At 39.7% G+C, this 22111-nt stretch overlaps 1 protein-coding gene and 3 non-coding genes across 8 annotated transcripts; all 4 read left to right on the top strand.

Annotated features, from left to right (window-relative positions):
- Positions 1-2910: 2910 nt before the first annotated feature.
- KANSL2 (KAT8 regulatory NSL complex subunit 2) lies at positions 2911-21846 on the top strand. 5 transcript variants are annotated; one of them, XM_032876915.1, is made up of 10 exons: positions 2911-2975; positions 3526-3784; positions 4583-4761; positions 5291-5405; positions 9576-9739; positions 9963-10129; positions 10679-10775; positions 14526-14779; positions 20091-20241; positions 21089-21846. In XM_032876915.1, exons 2-10 carry the CDS (start codon positions 3534-3536, stop codon positions 21142-21144), a joined length of 1434 nt encoding a protein of 477 aa, XP_032732806.1. In that variant the 5' UTR covers positions 2911-2975; positions 3526-3533; the 3' UTR covers positions 21145-21846. The 5 variants fall into 5 exon arrangements, with proteins under 5 accessions (XP_032732806.1, XP_032732803.1, XP_032732807.1 ...); XM_032876912.1 differs by having other exon boundaries at positions 20091-20210; XM_032876916.1 differs by having other exon boundaries at positions 14526-14677; positions 20091-20210.
- Positions 10862-10998, top strand: LOC116879082. The gene has a single exon (XR_004384956.1). It is a non-coding gene; the product is annotated as a small nucleolar RNA SNORA2/SNORA34 family (small nucleolar RNA).
- On the top strand, positions 18815-18947 carry LOC116879083. The gene has a single exon (XR_004384957.1). It is a non-coding gene; the product is annotated as a small nucleolar RNA SNORA2/SNORA34 family (small nucleolar RNA).
- On the top strand, positions 20756-20891 carry LOC116879084. The gene has a single exon (XR_004384958.1). It is a non-coding gene; the product is annotated as a small nucleolar RNA SNORA2/SNORA34 family (small nucleolar RNA).
- Positions 21847-22111: the final 265 nt, after the last annotated feature.

Raw genomic sequence — 22111 nt, forward strand, 5'->3', positions numbered from 1 at the left:
TAGAGAGGCAGTGGAAGGCTGGTTACTGTATGGCCTCGTAAGCCACTATGGAGATAGTGAAATGCACCACTGAAAAGCTTTGAGCAGAAAAGTGACATGATCTGGCTTAGGTTTTAAAATGTTCATTTGGCCTGCTGTGTTTATTTATTTTTTTTAAAGATTTTATTTATTTGAGAGAGAGCAAGTGAGAGAACACAAGGGGGGGGGTGGGGTGAGGCAGAGGGAGAGGGAGAGGGAGAAGCAGGCTCCCCATTAAGCAGGGAGCCCAGTGTGGAGGTGGATCCCACGAGTCCAGGATCATGAGCGGAAGAAAGATGCTTAACCAACTGAGCCACCCAGGCACCCCTGGCCTGCTGTATTTAAGATGGTTTTCACAATAATTAAGGTAAGAGATGAAAGCAGCTTAGACCAGGTAATAAGTTATATATCTTGCAGTAGGAGCCAGTAGGATCTGCTATAGGGTTGGAAGAGTAGTCACAGATGATTACCAGTGTTTGGCCTAACCAACTGCAAAGATGGAGTTGTCATACTGAGATGAGGATGACTTACAGAAAGGAGGAGTTTGGCCTTCATTCACACACTCTGTCATGCGTGCACACACACAAACCTCTTTCTCTACAATTGGCTCCCCAAACCCCAAATTCTCAAAAATTCTATTTCCTTCAAGCATTCATCTTTGCCAAATTCTATTTACAAACAGCCTCAGGTCCACTTTAACCTATTCAATAGCTAACAAAGTGTTCAGTGGTTTAAAAACAGACATCTACTTTGTTAAAAAGCACAAAGAATTTGCCAACGTCTTTAATAATATTCTTCCTCTTCCCCGCTTAGAAGGAAGTGGTTCTAAATAGCATTTTTTTGCCTATCTTGAGCTTATCAGGAGGATTTTTTTTTCTTTTTCAGCTAAGACCTATAGTAGACACTAATTAAACAAAGTCTGTTCATCCCTATATAGTTCCTGTTGCCTCTTCATTGTTCTCTGTAGTAGAGTTTTAATATTCCTTTTTAATATCACATTTGGCTGCAGATTCCTTTTTTTTTCTTTTTTTTTAAGATTTTATTTTTAAGTAGTCTCTACGCTCAACATGGTACTCAAAAAAGATCAAGAGTTCATGCTCTAGCAACTGAACCAGCCAGGCAGCCCTGGTTGCAGATTCTGATTCCCCTATTTTCTGTAATGTGATTGCCTCCCGCTAGTTTTGAGTTGTAGAGAGTTTATAACAAATGTCTTCTTTGTACCCATTCTGAGGGTTGGAGTGTTTGCTTTTGTGTATAAATCGCAGTTGCTGTTAATACCGTTTGTATTGCATCCACAACCCCAAACTGCTCTAGAATGATTACCCCGAGAAAGCAGGTTTATCTTTCTTCTACTCTCTGTATCCCCAGGTGCCTGGCACTTAGGTGCTCAATAAATATTTATCAAATGAATGAATTTCAGGAAAGGGCCTTCTAGGGACGCCCTAATCTGGAAATGGCATTTCTTCCAACTGCCCTCCCCCAATTTTTTTTTTAAATTTTATTTATTTTATTTGACAGACAGAGATTACAAGTAGGCAGAGAGGCAGGCAGAGAGAGAGAGGAGGAAGCAGGCTCCCTGCTGAGCAGAGAGCCTGATGCGGGGCTCGATCCCAGGACTCTGGGATCATGACCTGAGCCGAAGGCAGAGGCTTTAACCCACTGAGCCACCCAGGCGCCTCTGCCCTCCCCCAATTTTAATTTTAATCACTTTTGTGTCCAAACTGCTGTTGTTGAGCATTGTAGATTGTCTGTGCTCACCTGCAGTGTGAATCATACCTGCTCATTGGTGCTGGAGAAACCTCTTAAACTGACAATAGATAAAGAAGCCTTGGAAGGATGGGATGCAGAAAAGATCCAGAAAGGTGAGAGGGGGAAATTGTTGGTTCCTTCCAATAAGAGGTGCGGTGGAGATGAAAAAAGATGATTTAACTAAAAATCGTTAAAATATGATAAAATTGGGATTGTGTCTGCCATTTCTTTTTCTTTCTTTCTTTTTTTTTTTTTTTAAGATTTTATTTTATTTATTGGCAGAGAGATCACAAGTAGAGAGACAGGCAGAGAGAGAGGGGGAAGCAGGCTCCCCGCTGAGGGGCTTGATCCCTGGACCCTGAGATCATGACCTGAGCTGAAGGCAGAGGCTTAACCCACTGAGCTACCCAGGCACCCATGTTTGCCATTTCTATATACCTGCCTTATTTAGCATGAAATTGTAGAGGATTTTAGAGAAACTGGGCCTAAACCGGAACTCGTATTTCCTTATTCTTGGTCATGGTCTATACTGTATTAGAGGAGGGATAAAGAATGAGGGCTGGGTTCACAACATTCACCTCCTTCTCCCATAACTAGATATAGGTCCATTCTGTTCCTCGGTTATCTTATCTGTAAAACTGGAGATAATAGCCCCCTTATTTCAGGGTTGCTCTGAAAAATCAAGTGTTTATAAATTCCCCAGGCTCCGTAAATACTCAATGTTTCAATAAATGAACTGCTCACAAAAGAAAACTACAGCCTTTTCCTGTATAAACAGTAAGAGTCAACTGTACAGCGATTTTTGGCCTCTGCATGTGTGATTTTTTTACTCGCTGTGTCAGGGTGGTGAGGTAATAGCAGCCTAGGTCTACACAGCGGTCAAAAGCAACCTGAAAACCAGCCATACCGCGAACTGGAAGCACAGCCCTGCCGCGTGAGCGACTCCACCAGCCAGCGTACGGTCAACCTCATTCTCCCCGGGGCGGAGTTGCTGACTGATGGACAGATTGTCTTAGCCACCCCAGCCGCGCTTTTTCTCAGCGCCCCGCCCCCCGGCCGTGATAGGTAGCCGGCCTCGGCCAATGGTGACACACAGCCGTGGGCACAGTAGCCAATCAGGGCTTGGGAGCTTGGAAAGGAGCGGGGTAGAGTTAGACGCGGGTGGCGCGCCCAGAGAGCTAGCGGCGCGGTGCGGCGCGGCGGCAGAGGTAAGATGGCGGCGGTGCTTAGTCTCGCTACCGTAGTTAGGCTGCTGCTTCTCCCCTCCTTCCGTCTTCGAGCTGCTACTTCGTCCCAGTCAGCGTCGAGGTTGCTTTCCTTCTGTAGGCTTCCAGAAGCCAGATTCTCTGGTGCCCGGAGCCGGAGGACAAAATGGCGCTTGCACGGGCGGCCGAGGACGGGCAGGGCCCAGCCGTGAGCTCTGAGGCGGGCCGGGACAAAGGCGGCGTGCAGGAAGGCGGAGGCCCGGCGCGGCGCTGCGGCGTTGCTGCCGCCCCGTGGGGCTGGCGCTCCCGGCTCGTGCGGCGGCCGTGCGAGCCCGAGATACTTAGGACGTGCTGGTGGTTCGGGTGGCGGCGGGCATGGGGGAGAAATTGAAGGGAGACAAATGGACTGGTGGCCTGGGGAGACGTGGGAGGAGGGCAGTTACGGAGTGTGACTTCTGCCAGTCTTTTGGAAACTACCCGGGTTCGGCCCGGATGTCGTGGAGCAGGAATTTTCGGGAAGGGTAAGGGCTTTTTGATCTGTGTGACCCTGCAGGTTTTGGTATGAACAGGATTCGGATCCACGTCTTGCCGACCAATCGGGGGAGGATCACCCCAGTGCCCAGGTCCCAGGAACCCCTGTCTTGTTCATTCACTCATCGCCCATGCTCGCAACCTCGCTTGGAGGGGCAGGAGTTTTGCATTAAGCATATCCTTGAAGACAAGAATGCACCCTTCAAGCAGTGTAGTTATATATCAACGAAGAATGGAAAAAGATGTCCCAGTGCTGCACCAAAGCCTGAGAAGAAAGATGGGTATATATGTATAGATAATCTATATCGTTTTTAAGTTTTAAAACGAGAGGGGGAGGTGGATATTGTGGCCTTGTGAATAGCTGGAGTTTTTGTAAAATTGGGGTTATGGATATATCCTTGAGGAGAAGGAAAAAAAAAAAAAACACCCAAACCGTTGAACACTGCAAAGAGGCCACTTCCAGTTGGGGCACTCACTTAATTTCTTTAGACCTTTTCCCTTGTCTATAAAATAAGGGGATATTCTAGATTATTCTTAACCCTGGGGTCCCTGGCCCTTTGGGTCATCCCTGAACCTTGTTAAGTTGTGTATATGTGCATTCTTCTGGGAATGGCTTCATAGCTTTCATCATTGAAGCAAAAGTATTCATGCAGAAACATAACTTGGCTAGTTAATTCTGCATGTATATTTTGGATTTAAAATTGTGCCTCATATCTTACTACCTTCAGTGGATAGATGCTGAAGTAAAATGTAGAGTTACCAGAAACAATTTTTGAGAGATGCAAGTGGATCTCTTTGATTTGTTCTAAGGTGATGTCAGCATTTTTATAGTTGGGATGTTTAGTTTGATGAATGAAGTGCCAGATTATTATGCTACCTGCATGTCCCCTTAGTAAGACCAAATGAGTTGACATTGGGCCAGTTAAATTACTCTGCCTTCCTGGCCTTTTTAACTTATAAATGAAGGTAGTAGTTATTTTAATTGCCTAAAAATGATGTAAAGACTAGTGACTGTGAAAATGGTTGAACTCTTTCAAGAACGGACCTGAGTATAAAATGTTAATATTTTGTCTCCTTAGCGTGTCTTTCTGCGCTGAACATGCCCGTAGGAATGCCCTGGCACTTCATGCTCAAATGAAGAAGACCAATCCAGGGCCTGTGGGTGAAACACTCTTGTGCCAGCTAAGCTCTTACGCTAAGACAGAGCTGGGGTCTCAAACTCCAGAAAGTAGCCGCAGTGAAGCTAGTCGAATTCTGGGTAAGAATCTTTTCTCCTAGAATGAAAAAGGAAAAAGTAAGTTAAAGAACTTATTTTGGTTTAGCACAGTGCCTTGAACATACACATGATAATAGAATAAAATTGTAATTCATTGACGATTTGGTGAGAATTCCAGGATTGCTGTGTTCACCGGTTCTTTTCGGTTTGAGGTAGTGTGTGCTTGGATTTACTGTCTTTGAGTTTATGACTCTTTCCTTCATTGCCGTTTTTATGCTTGTCTTTGTTAGGCAAGGTAATTTCAGGAAGCAAGAATAATTTTGAGTTGACCCTCTCTGTCCTTTTGAGGGCACGGTTACCTTATTTATGTTTTAAGTAACCTTACTTGGGTTATATTTTTTTCAAGCCAGTTTTATTTGCAGGTGCCTTTGTATTAAGTTGTTGGGGGTTTTTGTTTGTTTGTTTCTCTTAAATGTTAATGTTTGGGTTGATGGGTTAAGTAATCTAGTTCTGTGTGGTGGAGTTACAGAGGTGGGAAGTCTTAATGGCTGCTCTCCCTTCCTTGCCTCAGATGAAGACAGCTGGAGTGATGGGGAGCAGGAACCCATTACTGTGGATCAGACATGGAGAGGTGACCCTGACAGTGAAGCTGATAGCATAGACAGTGATCAAGAAGATCCCCTAAAGTAAGTTGTAACTCCACATAAGACTTCAAAATTTCTTTTGTAGTTAGAATGTGGACTACAATAATGCATGCTTTTAATAGATAAAGAACCTAGGAGGTGTGAAGAGAGTTTAGCTATTTGTGAACAGTAATAGCTTCTGTATTTTTAAGTGTCCTGGTTCATCACTGTCTTGCTGCAGAGCAAGATTTTATTCTTTTTTGGAAGTCGGGAATTTGGAAAAATTTTGGATATCAAATTCTACACATGAAAATATATAGGGGAGAAAATAGGAAATTTCTTGGACATAACAGGAGGTCGGTTGAGAAATGGTTCGATCAGTTAGAGAAGAGGAAATTGATTTAAATGGATTCCTGGCTTAAACCTCAGGAACAGTAGTGTTACTGTATTTGAATAACTACTTTTTTTTTTTTTTTTTGCAAATTTACATTTTATGAGTTTTTTTTCCCTAGTAGAAAAATAAGAAGATGTTCAGGAGTTTCCTTTCGTTTCATGCCTAAGAAAGAGAAACTGATTTAGGATCCCAGAAGTGAGTAATCAGGCTAATTATATCTTAACTAAGGTTCTACTCTTTACTTAGCCCATGATCACCTAAGGAGTTGTAGGAAAAAAACATTGCCACTCACAATCTCATATTTCTGTCTCATGGTTTGGGTTTAGTTTAATTTTGTCTTTTTTTGTTTTCTTTATTCTTTCTGTGTACTCTCAACACTTCCGTTGACAGTTTGCATAGAAGTAAATAGTACAAGGGATAATGAATTTCTAGTCTCGTCATGAAAAGTCATTTAGGTTTACATTTTCAAAGTAGAATTAATTTCATCTATTTTTCTTGAGTAATGTCAATTTAGTCAGCTCTTTAGGAAGTACTTGTTTGGAAAGTCTCATCTAAGTAGTTTGAAAAGAAAGAAGTGTGGAGTATTCATTACCTGGCAGGATTCTCTCACAGCAGTAACTTTATACCAAACACCCCCCACACCCACCCACCCAGTTGTGCTTCTGGAAATTCCAGACTTGCTGCTTTGAAGAGGTTTATGCTCTCTATAGTCACAAAATGACTGTCCTTTGGTGTGGTAAATAACTCCGCTTCGAAGGTCCAAAATCTTGATTTTGTCAGTAGTAATTTAGAGTGGATCAGTCTCTAGGGGACATATTTATGCTAGTGTAACTTAAAAATACCACTTAATTTTATGAGATGTATAAGTGTTAAAAGGACTAGGTACTTGATGTCGATTTCTCCTAAAAGGAATATTCAAAGGGGAAAATGAAGTAGGCAACTAAATATAAGGTTTCTCTTAATTCCACTATGAGATGATCCAAAAAGAACTTTGGCCTCCTAAAATACTTGCATTTTTAGGGATGTCAGTAGAGTTGTTAAATGTCTTTTAATACTAAATTTGTTAATAAGGTTACGTACTGATGTCTTAAATTTAATATAAGTCTTTTTATTTAATGAAATTCTTTTAATTTCCTCTCTGGTGACAGTGTTTTATTGTTACTAGGACCATTTTTTGAATCATTAACAACAGCATATATCTTTAAAAAAAAATTGTTTATTTGACAGATCACAAGTAGGCAGAGAGGCAGGCAGAGAGAGAGAGGGGGAAGCAGGCTCCCTGCTGAGCAGAGAGCCTGATGCATGACCCTGAGATCTTGACCTGAGCCTGAGGCAGAGGCTTAACCCACTGAGCCACTCACGTGCCCAGCAGACGTCCTCTTCACTTGGTTTTTCAGAAGGCTGCTTTTCTGTTGTTTATGATGATGTTGTTAGAGATTTTATCCTGACTAGAATTAATATTGGTATAGTTTCTTCCTCACCTTTAGGTATGTCTATGTGATTTTCCTCAAAGTAACCATTTACTTAATTGCTTTGTAAAAAGGAGCCTGAGGACTTCATTTACAACAACATCCTGCACTGGTGAAGTTTTAGCTTAAGACTAATTGTTAAATCTTTCCTTTTTTAAAAGATTTATTTATTTATTTATTTATATTTATTTATTTATTTATTTATTTATTTGACAGAGGTGACAAGTAGGCATAGAGGCAGGCAGAGAGAGAGGAGGAAGCAGGCTCCCTGCTGAGCAGAGAGCACAATTTGGGGCTTGATCCCAGAACCCTGGGATCATGACCTGAGCTGAAGGCAGAGGCTTTAACCCACTGAGCCACCCAGGCACCCCAAGAGACATTATTTAATAGAATATAAGATGGCTCCCTCTTTTTTGAAGATGAATTCAAGTAATAAAACCCTGACTTAAATTTGTGAATATCCGAGTAAAGGAAGTTGGTACATAATTTTAGTAACTAGCTGTGAATGTCTGAAACATCCATCTTTTTTTTTTTTTAAGATTTTATTTATTTGACAGATAGAGATCACAGGTAGGCAGAGAGGCAGGCAGAGAGAGGAAGGGAAGCAGGCTCCCTGCTGAGCAGAGAGCCTGATGTGGGGCTCGATCCCAGGGCCCTGGGATCATGACCTGAGCCGAAGGCAGAGGCTTTAACCCACTGAGCCACCCAGGCGCCCCTGAAACATCCATCTTTAAATAAATGACCCACTCCCCCCAGTGATTTGTAGTAAATTCTAATTATAGTGACTTTCCATTTATAAATTCTAGTCCTAGACTATTGGTTAAATTCTCTTCTGGCAGGGTACAATGAAGTTAATTTCATTTTAACAAAATTAACATTAGGTTAAGTCCTCAATAGTTTAGGTTTGCAAACATACTAATGCAACAAACCTGTTTTCCTGAAGATGCAAATTAGTTATCTTATTTAGACTTCAGATATTTTTAAAACCTTTTCACAACTTTTTGGTAGTCTTAGATTTTGTCATTTGTATAATTGGCTAGTTTTTATTCATAATGTTTTGGTTCTTAATTTTGGTATTTTACTTCAGACTACTTTGTAATTGTACTTAATGCACAGGTAGTATTGGCTTCCATTTATATTCGAGAAAGGTTTTGGGGAGAGATTACTTGCTTTCGGTCCTGAAGTTAATAATTCTGTTTATTCTGTGTGTTTTAATGGCTTAACAGCTAATTTTTAAAGAAGGTGTAATATTTGTATTTCAAATTAGTTTGAGTACATATTTGTATGTATGGTTTTAAATAAAGGATGTAATTTTTACTCAGTTAAAATATGAAAATAGGAAGTCAAGTATATATCTAATGTCCTCTTCCCGGTTATTTAATGATCATACAAGGCTAATGGAACCAAAAATCTTTTAAATTTGCAGTTAATCTTTTCATTTAGACTTAAGTCAGAATCTGAAAAGTCTAGTTAAATTGCTTCTTTAACTTAGTTGCTTATGTGACCTAATCATAATCACTTGAATAACTTCTTATGTTTATAATTGGTGGCCAAGCTTAGTAAAGTTGATGTGGATCTAGATCTTTGGCAATTAGGGGCCACCCCAGGGTGCTATATTTTTGAGAAATTTGTCAAGAAAATGAGCTGGGGACAGTGAATAGCCACTGTGGACCAGTGTTTTGAGGGTTCATGTAAATTCCAATATAGGAATATATTTTAAATTAGAAATTGAAATTACTATTTTTTGTATTTCAATTAAACTGTATTAAGATAGTAATATTATTAAATTGAATACTTTTAAGCTATCCTGACTGCTAAGTGACTAAATTACGAATTATGAAATTGAATAAGATTGTAGATTAATAAAAAATTTTCATGTTTGAAATCTTCATTTCTTAACTGCAGATAACTGGGAAAAATAACGAAACCACTCCCGTTCCTCATATTGTGAGATCATACATTAGTATCTCAGGAATTTTCATTATTATTATTATTTTTTTTTTTTTTAAGATTTTATTTATTCATTTGACAGACAGAGATCACAGTAGGCAGAGAGGCAGGCAGAGAGAGGGAAGCAGGCTTCTGGCTGAGCAGAGAGCCCGATGCGGGGCTCAGCCTGAGGACCTGGGATCATGACCTGAGCTGAAGGCAGAGGCTTTAACCCACTGAGCCACCCAGGCGCCCCTATTATTTGTTTTATAATAACTCGAATGCTGTGTATGAAAACATTCATATTTAATAAGGTGATGGTCTCAGTGGTGCCTTACTGTTAAATAATAAACTTAAGTTTCCTCTCTACCCTTTTCTCCTTTTAAGCTTGGGTTTAATATTGTGTTTTCTTATTCTTTGCTGAATTCTGTTTTATTCCAGACATGCTGGTGTCTACACAGCAGAAGAAGTTGCTCTGATAATGCGTGAGAAGCTAATTCGTTTGCAGTCTTTGTACATCGATCAGTTTAAACGACTTCAACATCTGCTCAAAGAGAAGAAGAGACGTTATTTACATAATCGTAAAGTGGAACATGAAGCTCTAGGCAAGTTTTTTATGCTGGTCCCAACCAGCTATTTGTGGGTTCACAATGTGAATTTGGTAATAGTTAGATTTATCTGTCTTGGTACCTGGAGTGAAGGAGAATTTGCTTTTGAAAATAGCTATCTTATGGCCAGAATTTACCCTGTTTATTTCTTGTTAATTTGGAGTAGTCATCCTTTATTGGTTGCTCGGCACATAACATCTTGACTGTTGTGACTCATCAGGTAGTAGTCTCCTGACTGGCCCAGAGGGACTTTTGGCCAAAGAACGAGAGAACTTAAAGCGTCTGAAGTGTCTTCGGCGGTATCGCCAGCGTTACGGAGTGGAAGCCTTATTACACAGGCAGCTGAAGGAACGCAGAATGCTGGCCACAGATGGTGCTGCCCAACAGGTAATTTGTGTTTATACCTCTAAGGGGTATATATATTTGCTTTGTTTACTAAGAGTAATAGTCAAAATACTGTACAGTCTTGGCTCTGAAATCTGACTTAATTGGATGTGGGGTAAATTGAAAAGAGCACTTGAGTCCAGAGACTGCTGATCTTGAGGTTGTCATGTGTTGAGTTTTTTAGCTTTTAAGGATGTACCTTTCTTATATGTTACAAGTATCTATTCTCATAGATAATTCGTTGTATTTTCCCTCCGTCCGTCCCTCCCTCCCTCCTTCCTTCCTTCCTTCCTTCCTTCCTTTCTTTCTTTCTGTAAGATTTATAGAGACAGACAGAGAGAGAGTGCATGTGAGTGGGGTGGGGGCAGAGGGAGAGAATCTTTAAGCAGACTCCCCTTTGAGCAGGAAGCCTGGCATGGGCTCAATCTCTCAACTCATGAAATCGTGACCAGAGCCGAAACAAAGAGCTGGATGCAAACTGAGCCACCCAGATGCTCCTGTGTTTTCTATTGATGGTTGGTTTGTTTGATGTATCTGTTTTCTCCATTGTAGGCTCACACGACTCGTTCCAGTCAGAGGTGCTTGGCCTTTGTGGATGATGTTCGTTGTTCCAATCAGTCTCTTCCAATGACCAGACATTGCCTTACCCGTATCTTTTTTATTCAGTTCAATTTGCTAGCTAAAGGCTGGTGGGAATCTCTGATAGTTTGCTTAATTGAAGGTCTTTGTTTTCCTTTGGCCCTGAATCAAGGCCAGCAGTTTGCTGAAGCTGTTGGTTTCAAACAGGAGCCTAAAGAAATGTCTTTCTATGGTCTGTTGGCCATTTCAGAACTTTGGAAATGTAATGGTCAATTCATTAGAAAGAAATATCTGAGTCATTGGAGATAGCAGTGGGCTAATATTTATTTATAGTAGATTAGTATTGGGATTCTAAAATACAGAGATCCGTGCTAGAACTTTTTCACTGGAAATAGAATAGTGTTAAATCCAGTTATCTCTCACACACACACACACACACACACACACACACACAATTAATACAGGTTTTCCACCAGAAAACAGTCGGTTCTGAACTGTGACCTTTATTTAAGAAGTATCCTTTTGTATGGTCAGGGCCCTAATTTGTATATTTTAGACTTCATTCAAATTGAAAACTTACTATTTCCAAAAATAGAATGATTCCACTCCCCACCCTCCCAGTTAGTTTGCCTTTGAAACATCATAGCATCTCTTGATGCTGCTATGAGACCACATTTACTGTCAGTTTGTAAGACTTTCTGAGTTTATTGGATTGTGAAAGTGCATCCTTATTATGGATATCAAGAAAGTTAATTTCACAGTAAAAGCACTTGTTAAGTATGACGATCTTTATTATCTAAAAGGCTTAAATCTTGCTGGATTTCATTTGCCTGGCAAGAGATATAAAATATTTGGAAATGAAGTTTATCTTTTTTAATAGGAAAAGAAAAAATCTTCTCTTGGTCATCTGAGAGGAAAAAATTGTTTTCTGTTCTGTTTATTTGAATATTTTACCAGTTTATTAATTATTTTAATACTTGATAAAGGATTATTGTCCTTAATACACAAATTACTTGGCGCAAGGTAATTAAAAACTAAAGATAAATGCTCAAAACAGTTGGGCAAAGGATGGCTCAATGTTGAAAAGTTTATTGTCACTGTACATAAGTGAAACAGGAAATAAAATTTTTAATCTGTGAATTTGATATTTGTATATATATATTTAATGAATGAGTGAATTTCAAGTTGAAGTTGAGGTGAGGTTGTGGTGCATGAGTCCTTCTAAATACTGCCAGTGGGAAGATTAAGTAGTACAAGCTTTTTAGAGAGGAGCTTGGCAGTATTCATATTTTTTTTTTTTAAGATTTTATTTATTTATTTGACAGACAGAGATCACAAGTAGGCAGAGAGAGAGGAGGAAGCAGGCTCCCCACTGAGCAGAGAGCCCGACGTGGGGCTTGATCCCAGGACCCTGGAATCATGACCTGAGCCAAAGGCAGAGGCTTTAACCCACTGAGCCACCCAGGCGCTCCTGGTATTCATATTGCTTGATATAATGTTACCTTGGAATTTATCTTAAGGATATAATGTAGACCGATATTTTTACATAAAATTCCTTCAACTGGAGACAGCCTTTAAATTTCCAGAAATGGGGTATAGAGAAGAAAATTATGATGTAACATTATATGGAATATGTTTAGGCAATAAGCATTAGATTTAACAAAATTTATGAATGACCTAGGAAAATGATTGTGACAAAAATAGGATATGAAATTACATATAATCAAACACTGGGAGGGGAATTAACAGAAATTGACTGCTTTTTGTTGGTGGGGTTACGAATGCCTTTTATTCCTCTGCCTTGTACTTTCCAGGTTTTCTTCAGTGAGCGTGAATTACTTTATAAATCAGAAAAACTCAGTTTACAGATATTGAATATTTTAGACTTAAAATATTAAACTCAAATGGTTTATTAGGTTATTAATATTTTAAAAAGCAAAGTTGAAAATGAAATGTGTTTGAAAGGAGAAGGGAAGTATGATTTCTTTTGTTTTATGCTTTTTTCCTTTCTACTCCATAGTTGCTTAAGTCACTTACCCTTCCTTAAGTCCTTATCCCAGAGAAAGATGCGACTGCCATTGGTGACCTGTTAACTCTTTACACTGGTCTAATGGAGACAGCACTGGACTGAAAGTGAAGGACCCAGACTCTAGTTGTAGGTCAACCATTCCCTTCTCTTTGTCTCTCTTGTCCCCATTGGAAAGGAAAGAGGGTGGAGGAGGATGGGGGATGGTTTTTCCAGGATATTGTATTAAATAAGAGACTTGTGAAAGTTCTTTGAATTCTATGAAAAAGGTTCTGATTAAAACATTTAATATAATGGATTGATTTTAAATGTTAATCATTTAATACGATTGGACTTTTTAAGCACATTGGAGACTAGGTTTTCTTAAGCACATAGAGAATGCAAATCTGGTTGTTCCTGTTAGATTCGTGTATTTGTTCATTTGATTGTTCATTTTCATTTGATAAGTATTGTTTACTTTGTACTGTTTACTATTCCTTTAGAGAAGTGGTTCTCAACTGGGGACCATTTTATCCCCATTTGGTGATGTGTGGAGACAGTTTTTCTTTTTACAATTTAGGGATGAGAGTGCTACTGACATCTAGTGGGTAGAGGCCAGGAATGCTGCTAAGCATCCTACAATGCACAGGCCAGCCAGTGATGTCAGTAGAATTACGGTTGTGAAACCCTATCTTAAGAGTTTAGCAGTTTCTAAGAATTGATTGAAACAAATGGCTTTATTCAAGAAGTTTTATTTGGTTTAAAAATAAAATAGATGCTAGACTTCTTAATTTTTAGATATTACCTTAAAATTTGGGAGGAAAATTTACCCATAATTCTATAATCCTGGGTACAATTAGTTCATAGAAAATTGTGGCTTCTCGTTTAAAAATAAGCCCACATTTGAAATAACAGTTGTCTGTAAATCTAGGGGGAAACCATGTAGTTAAGATTTCAAGAAATAGTTATCACTTGAATAAAACATTTCAGAGAGTAACTTGAACTAAATTTTACTGTTTATCTAATCAGTTTAATTTTGATTCATCCTACAGAGCTGCTTTGCCAACTCGGAAACTTGCCCTTTTCTGTAGAAGTTGTTAGTCCTCCTGGAGTGTTCCTGGGGTACTTGCTTTCCATGGGTCCTCATAAGCAAAATTATCTTCTTTCCTTTCTCTTTGGAACCATGGCAGAATTCTCCCCTGCACTAGCATCCCTATCCCCCCAAAAAGCAAGGGAGCATGGAAACTTACTTTTATTTTTTGTCTATTACTAGGGCTTCTATTTTCCCCAGTTCCCTGCTGCTTTAAACATATGTAAACATTTGGAAACAAGATTCAAGAAGTTTTTGCAATTTTTTTTTGCTAGTGTGCTTAACAGAGCAGAAACACCATACCTATTGATTCTTGGGAGGCCTTGGTAGCGTTTCTGCAAGCTATTTGCCTTTGCCATAGAATGTTTTGTAGGAATAGATAGAGATTCCTAGGATTGTTACTGAGGTTTGCTTAGCAGTGTTGTCAAATGTTTTGTGTTTGACTCTCCCAAGTGAGGACAAGATAAGTGTCTCTAGTTTAAATGACTGGGATCCAGAAGTGTAATTTGGGGACTAGATTTAAATTACCGGTAGAGCTGGAATTGGATGCTAGTGAATGACACTTTGAGAAGAACTTTGAAAAAATTGCTAACTGTCTTTGATTCTGTTTCACATGTTACCAGTTGTCTTCTGTAGTGCAGACCTTGAATTTTACATGGCAGACAACACTTGTATTTTGTGCCTCTAGTAGATCCATTTTATTTCCCTTGACCATTTTTCTACAGATATTTGTCAGGACACGAATCAGGTTCTCTTCAAATGCTGCCAGGGGTCTGAAGAGGTACCCTGCAACAAACCAGTTCCTGTAAGCCTCTCTGAGGATCCCTGCTGCCCACTGCATTTCCAGTTGCCTCCTCAGATGTATAAGCCCGAGCAGGTACTGTCTGTGCCAGACGATCTGGAAGCCGGCCCCATGGATCTGTACTTGAGTGCTGCTGAGCTTCAGCCCACTGAGAGTTTACCTCTGGAGTTCAGTGATGTAAGTTAGAGAAGCTCTGCTCGCGTTGGCCCTTGAGGCAAGGCCTTATTTATTATTGGTGAGACTAGGTTCGTCTTTTGTGGCCAGGAGACTTGATAAAGTTTTTGAAATGCTACATGTATGCTTGTGTTTGTATGTTAGCATATTAATTTAGGGACCGTTAAGTTGGCAGGAGTTTTTCTTTATCTGAGGGAATGATAAGGAATTAAATTGTCAACTATGGGAAGCTGGAAAGTCAAGATTGTTTTGGATTTAGTATAGCCAGGAAACTTGGTACCCATCCACAAGGTGAGTGATTCATTAGAATCTTAATAGTACATATGAATTCTCATATCTACTCTTGACGGTTTTAAGCTGTGTGTTTGCTCTGTAGTAAAGTTTCATTTTCAGGTTAATACGCCCCCGAGGAAATGACTCTAAACCTAGCTCTGGCTGCTGGCTTTTATTTTTGATGTGTTATTGTAGATTCTGTTGTGAACGGACTAGAACAACAGTGATCTCTTTTTAAGTATTTACAGCCTTCTGAGTGTGTACACTACTTTTTTAAGCTTGTTCCTCAGTTGGTCCTAACCCATTAGCCCATCTCTGATTTTATTTGTTCCCATAGTTAGTGCTATCTTACTGCCAGACTCAGGGATCAGTTGATATAGCATCTTTGTCTTAGCACTTTAGTTAATATGTAGTGTTCTGGATAAAGGTCTTCATTATTTGTTCTGAAGATAAGTCTGAATTTCATAATAAAGTTTTGTATATAACCATGACGTGTTTAATGTAACAAATATAAATGGAAAATTTAATATAGTTTGCAAGATTATTTACTAATGGTAGAAGCAAAGTTTGGGTGGCTTCAAGGGTATTGCTTATTTAAAAGGATATAAAAGGACAGGGTACTATCTGAAAAAGAAAAGTGATACTAAGAAGAAACTGGGTCTAATTTTTTTTTCATGATTCCCTTTCTCCCTTTTGGTTACATATGATCTATAGGCTTATTAAACTTTTTTTCATTATTTCATTTATAATAAAGTTGTCATTTTTATTATAATCCTGATTATAATTGCTTTTTTAAAAAATTTCTTTAACACAGATTTCATAGAATACGAAAATTAGTAAGGGACCTTTATATACTTCAGTACTTCCCAAGTTTTTCCAGTGAGATTATGTTGAAGAGCGTAAACGACCAAATAGCCCTTTGTTGATAAGGACAGTTTTGTCCACTTCCCTTCATTTTAAATGTGAAGAAAGTGCAGAGGCACTATCTTTTTTTTTTTTTTTTTAAACTTAGTAACATGAGCAAATTTAAAAGGTCTGAAAATTAAGCACTGTATCACTACATTCCTTTCAGATAATAATGTAAATATATAGAAACTAGCACATGTATTTCATGAAGATAGGATAGTAGCTTTTATTTCATCTGATAATTTTTTTTTTAATATTTTATTTATTTGACAGAGATCACAAGCAGGCAGAGAGGCAGGCAGAGAGAGAAAAAGGGAAGCAGGCTCACCGCTGAGCAGAGAGCCCCATGCGGGGCTCGATCCCAGGACCCTGAGATCATGACCTGAGCCGAAGGCAGAGGCTTTAACCCACTGAGCCACCCAGACACCCGTCATCTGATAATTTTTTAGAGCCATTTCTGTTTTGACCTTTTTGCTTTTCCCCTTTCACCTGTTCTTGCCATATTAGTATTGCTCTTCAGAGAATTTTTACACCAAATCTTAGAGATTATAAGATTTGTGATTATATGTATATGAAACTGACATTTAAGGGATCTTAATTTTAAAAATATTTAGGGGCGCCTAGTGGTTCAGTCAGTTAAGGGTCTGACGCTTGGTTTCGGCTCAGGTTATGATCTCTGTCCTGGGATCCAGCCTCACTTCAGGGTTCTGCGCTCAACTGGGAGTCTCTTTGGCTTTCCTTCTCTCTCTGCTGCTCCTCCTGCTTGTGTGTGTGTGTGCATACACATGCGCTCTCTCTCTCTCTCTGTCTCTCAGATAAATAACATCTTTAAAAATATTTAAAAACATCGTCAAATCTGTTTATTCATATTCGGATTTTTTTTTTCCCCAAAAGAATGTGAGAAGTAACCTTACTTTTCAGATTCCAGTGGGTTTTTAAGATGGACCTGTGATGTTAGAGGTTTAAAATGATAATCATTTGGGGCACCTGGGTGGCTCAGTGGGTTAAGCTTCTGCCTTCGACTCAGGTCATGATCTCAGGGTCCTGGGATTGAGCCCTGCATCCGGCTCCCTGCTCAGCGGAGAGCCTGCTTCCCCCTCTCCCTCTGCCTGCCTCTCTGCCTACTTGTGATCTCTCTCTCTCTGTCAAATAAATAAATAAAATCTTTTAAAAAATGATAATCATTTGTACTTTATTTTGATAAATCATATTGGTCATTATAAGTATAGTTTTAGTCTTAATCTTTGGAGGTAAAAATTCTCTGGAAAATGTTGAAACAAAATCCAGTTTTAGAAATTTTGTCCTCCTGTACTGCATATATTTATTAATATACAATTTTCCTGAGGGAAAAAATGATTTCTTAATTGTATGAATTTAGCCAAGCAATCTTAGTTTGTAACCTACATTCTGCCTTAGATGTCATTTCTAGAACTTGCTAATAACTTCTGGTAATTTTACTTATGGGAGGACCAGGTATTAGATAATAATACAGGTTAAAATTCAGTCTTTCCTTCTGGATATTATACTTGCCTGTTTACTGTGCTTTGATCCAAGGAAGTTTGGCAATAACCTAATACCATAATCCTCTTACTTTTTGTGTGTGATTTTTGAGATCAGAACAAAATGTGGATTCTGTTTTTATGTCCTGATGGACTTCTGTTTCTAAATATTCCTGTTGTGATAGGCATTTCTGCTGATCCACTCTTCTTGTTTGAGGTTCCTTTCCCCAATTTTAATTTTTTTCTTTTTTAAGATTTTTTCCTGTTTATTTGACAGATCACAAGTAGGCAGAGAGGCAGGCAGAGAGAGAGGAGGAAGCAGGCTTGCCTCTAAGAAGAGAGCCCAATATGGGGCTTGATCCCAGGACCCTGAGATCATGACCTGAGTCGAAGGCAGAGGCTTCAACCCACTGAGTCACCCAGGCGCCCCTCCCCAATTTTAATTCTTGTAACAGACAAAATGAACATGTGAGAAAAGCCTTTTGAATATCTATTTTCTTTACAAAACATTTCCATACCATTGTCATCTTGAGACTTGGAAACTTCATGCCTCGTGGGTTCTTTTATTTTCATTTATTCATTTATTTTTTCATTTGCCAGAGAGAGAGTGCAAGAGTGCACACAGGCAGGGGGAGCAGCAGGCACCCTGCTGAGCAAGGAGGCCAACTGGGGGCTCCATCCCAGGCCACTCAGGTGTCCCTAAATTGGTTCTTTAAAATGCCAAGTTAATTATATGTATAATAATTGTGCAAGTAAAAGAATTGAAGAGAACATTTTACAGGCTTAACCACATAAGAATACTGGTTTCTGTGGGTAGTACAGAAGTTTCTAGGGGCACCTGGCTGGCTCTGTGAGTTTAGTGTGGGACTCTTGGTTTTGGCTCAGGTCATGATCTCATGGGTTGTGAGAGTCTTCTTGAAGGGTCTCTCCGTCTGCCCCTCCCCCCTACTCAGCACTCTCATAAATGGATGACTGAATGGAAAAATAAATAAATAGTTTCTAACACATCTGAAATAGATCTTAGGTAGCTGACCATACCCTTTTCTGAATTTCTGCTTAAATTGAGCAGGCTTAAGTCTTATACATTTTAAAATTAATATTCTTTACCTTAATTGTAGTGAAGTGTGATACTTAATTTGGTAATTAGCACACCAAAGAAAGGGTTTCACTTGCTTAGACTTAATTTAAAAGCATAGATCTAAGTCTGTTGTAAAGCTAGATTACTGGAAACAGCCTCTTTAAAGTGGATTGGGCATAGGGGAGTAGAAGCCCTTTGTAAATCACTTTTGGGAAGGGAGTTTTGCAGTAGACTCTTGGTAGCATGAAAGTTAGTTTGACACATTGTGGCTTTGTGATGCTTTTGGCCCTGAATCAAGACCAGTGGTTTGCTGTAGCTGTTGGTTTCAAACAGGAGCCAAGAGTACTGTGTTTCTGTGGTCTGGTAGCCATTCAGCATCCCAGTGGGAATGGCTCCTTCAATTGGAAGAACATAGATTATGGAATATGATTTTCTTCCTTTTTTTATTTTTCCCCATTTTTAAAAAAGCTTTTATTTATTTGAGAGAGGCAGAGGAGAGAGAGGGGAGAGCAGGAATGTGGGGGGGAGGGGCAGACAGAAGCAGACTCCCCACGGAGCAGGGAGCCTGACATGGGGCTCCTTCCCAGGACATCAGGATCTCAAGATTGTGACCTGCGCAGAGGGCAAATGCTTAACCAACTGAGCCACCCAGGTGCCTCCCCCCTCCCCCCTCTTAAAAGAGCAATTGAAGTATGTTTTGTTTAAGAATTAGGGATTTCTGGGAGGGGATAGGGACTTCATCCAAATAGTACTTAGCTCACTGTGACTGTTAGGGCATTAATCAAGCAATCTCATATTGTCCAGCCTTTTTTTTTTTTTTAAGTAAGCTCTGTGCTCATCATGGGGCTTGAACTTAGAACCCTGAGATCAGGAGTTGCATGCTCTACCAACAGAGTCAATCAGCCAGCCACCTTGCATATTGTCCAATCTTTGAAAGCAGTATTTTATTCTAGTTTGTGATTATGCTGATTGTCCATATTAGGTTCACCACTGGTGAACTTAGATGGTGACTACAGTTAGTCTTAGAAGGAATACACTTTTTTAAAATAAAATTTTTTGGTAAAATGTTTATAACGTGAAATTTACTGTTAACCATTTTTACGTGTACAATTCATGGTGTTATGTACGTTCACAGTATCGAGCAGCTGTCACCATTGTGCATCTCTAGAATTTTTCTATCAGCTTCAAGACTCTGTGCCCATTGAACTATATATAACTCCTGCTTCCTCTCTCCCTCCAGCCCTTGGTAGCTACTATTCTACACTTTTGTGTCTGAATTTTTCTATTTGAAAATACCTTTTTTTTTTTTTTTTTTTTTTTTTTAAGCTAGTACAGTGGTCTGTGCTTTATACTCAGCAGCAAGCAAAAGTTTTTAGTGCTTTCGGATCTTATCCCATTTGTTGGACATTCTGGGAAAAATCTTTTTTTGGTTAAAGGTAGGCAAGGGGGTGAGAGAAATACGGGAAAATTGCTTTGAGGTTTATTGAAAAATATGCCAGCTTCAGCTTACTGGTTCCCTTGGTTTTACTGATAGGCTTTTTCTCTTTTCTTTTCCTAGGACTTGGATGTTGTGGGTGATGGTATGCAGTGCCCTCCTTCACCCTTACTTTTTGATCCTTCACTAACCCTTGAAGATCATTCAGTCAAAGAAATTGCCGAAGGCCCGGTGGATATTCTGGCAAGTGAAGGACAACCCCATCCAGGCACAGGTCTCCCTGCTGGCTGTGGCTAGCATGTACTCCCAGTGTGGGGTTGTCATCACAAGTAGACTGTATAGGGGCCCCAGATGGCAGTTCTATAAATGGGCCCTTAAAGAGAACACCACTAGTCCCAGAATTTCAGAGAGCAGAATGCGTGTTTCTTTAGTTAACTAGAAGAGGTTAAGACAAGGAATCTACATAAATCATAAGTGGTTCTTTTTTTTTTTTTTTTAAGATTTTATTTATTTATTTGACAGACAGAGATCATAAGTAGGCAGAGAGGCAGGCAGGGAGAGAGGAGGAAGCAGGCTCCCCACTGAGCAGAGAGCCCGATGCGGGGCTCGATCCCAGGACCCTGGGATCATGACCTGAGCAAAGGTGGAGGCTTTAACCCACTGAGCCACCCAGGTGCCCCAAGTGGTTCTTTTTAAAGGGAGAGTTCAGCACTGGAATTATTTTCATGGTAGCATAAGGACAAGTCATGTGATTCAGCTTCTTTCTTTGAGCCTTGGGTGGGGTACCGGTGGCCCTGACTGAAGACTAGCAGTTGTACTATAGCTGTTTGTTTCAAGCAGAGGCCCAAAGGACTGTCTTCCTGTGATCTCCTGGCTGTTCTGGAACCTCAGCAGAGAATGGCTGTTTCATTGGAAGAAACAACCCATAGCTCTCCCTCCCATTGGGAGGGCCTCAGGAATGCTACCTGTCATGGTCGCTGACTCCAAGGATCAGAGAGTACAGTATGGGGAAGAGCAACCTCTCAGTTACTATATTTCTGCTGTCATGATCTTGATAAGTCACATTCATGTTTCAGACCATAATGAATGGATTTGTAACCAAAGTGACTTCCTTTTAACAGGGCCAGATGCAGATGGCTGGAGATGGGTGCAGATCACAGGGGTCTCGAAATTCTGAGAAAGCCTCTGCACCACTGCCTCAGAGCGGAGTGGCTACTACAAATGGGAAGCCAGAACCCTCTTCTATCAGTTGATGATTTGTTTTGGAAACCATTTATCTGACTTTGGTGGATTTGAATTTTCCATTCTTTTAAACAAGTATTTATGACTGTCTCTCACTGAAGGACACCTCCGACTATGGCATTTTTCCTCTGGGTTATTGAGTGCTGTAGTCAAACATAAACCAGATTTGTTGCGGGGGGACCAAGAGTGTCTTCCCAGTCTGCGCAGGGAAGAGAGAGATAGGTGATTCCTGTCAGAGCTGCTGGGACTGAGAGTATTTGGGATTGTGCCTAAGGGAGAGACATCTTTGTAATGGGAATTCCCAGGTCCAGGCACAAATACGCATAGGTGTTTAGGTAGGAGATGTGTGTACCTTTGGGTTATTAATGGAACCCAGTGTCTGATTATCTCTATCTAATGGCCTGTGTTTTAGCCTTTCTTCACCTCTTACCTGATTGGTAATCTGAACCCCTCCTTCCTCCACTGAACTCTGACCTATCATCTCTGAGAATAGCCCACAGGACTGGGCCCTCTTTAATCATCCATCTTGCTTCTAACCTATGTAAATTTCTGTAGTGGCTATCTTATGTAAAATATAATAAAAATTATTGTATATAGTTTCTATTAAATGTTAAAATGTTATGAAAATGTAAAACAATTGAATGCATGTTTTCTTTGTATTTGAATGTGTATATATATTTTTTGGGTCCTTAGGGAGTTGTATCTGATGGGAAAGGGAAAAACAGGACAGGTTAACTTCCATCCCAAGAAGTAAAATACATTTTCAGGAACTTGGTTTGGTTTGGAAGGTAAGATAAAAACCTGTAAGAAGTAAATGGAAACGGGTGGAACTTCCTTATTAAAGCCTACCAGTTTTAGAAATCTTCCTCTTTTCATTCTGCTCTTTGTGCCACCTACTCCCA

Source organism: Lontra canadensis, unplaced genomic scaffold (genome assembly GCF_010015895.1).
Source record: "Lontra canadensis isolate GAN:19392208 unplaced genomic scaffold, GSC_riverotter_1.0 scaffold59, whole genome shotgun sequence".
NCBI lineage: Eukaryota > Metazoa > Chordata > Mammalia > Carnivora > Mustelidae > Lontra > Lontra canadensis.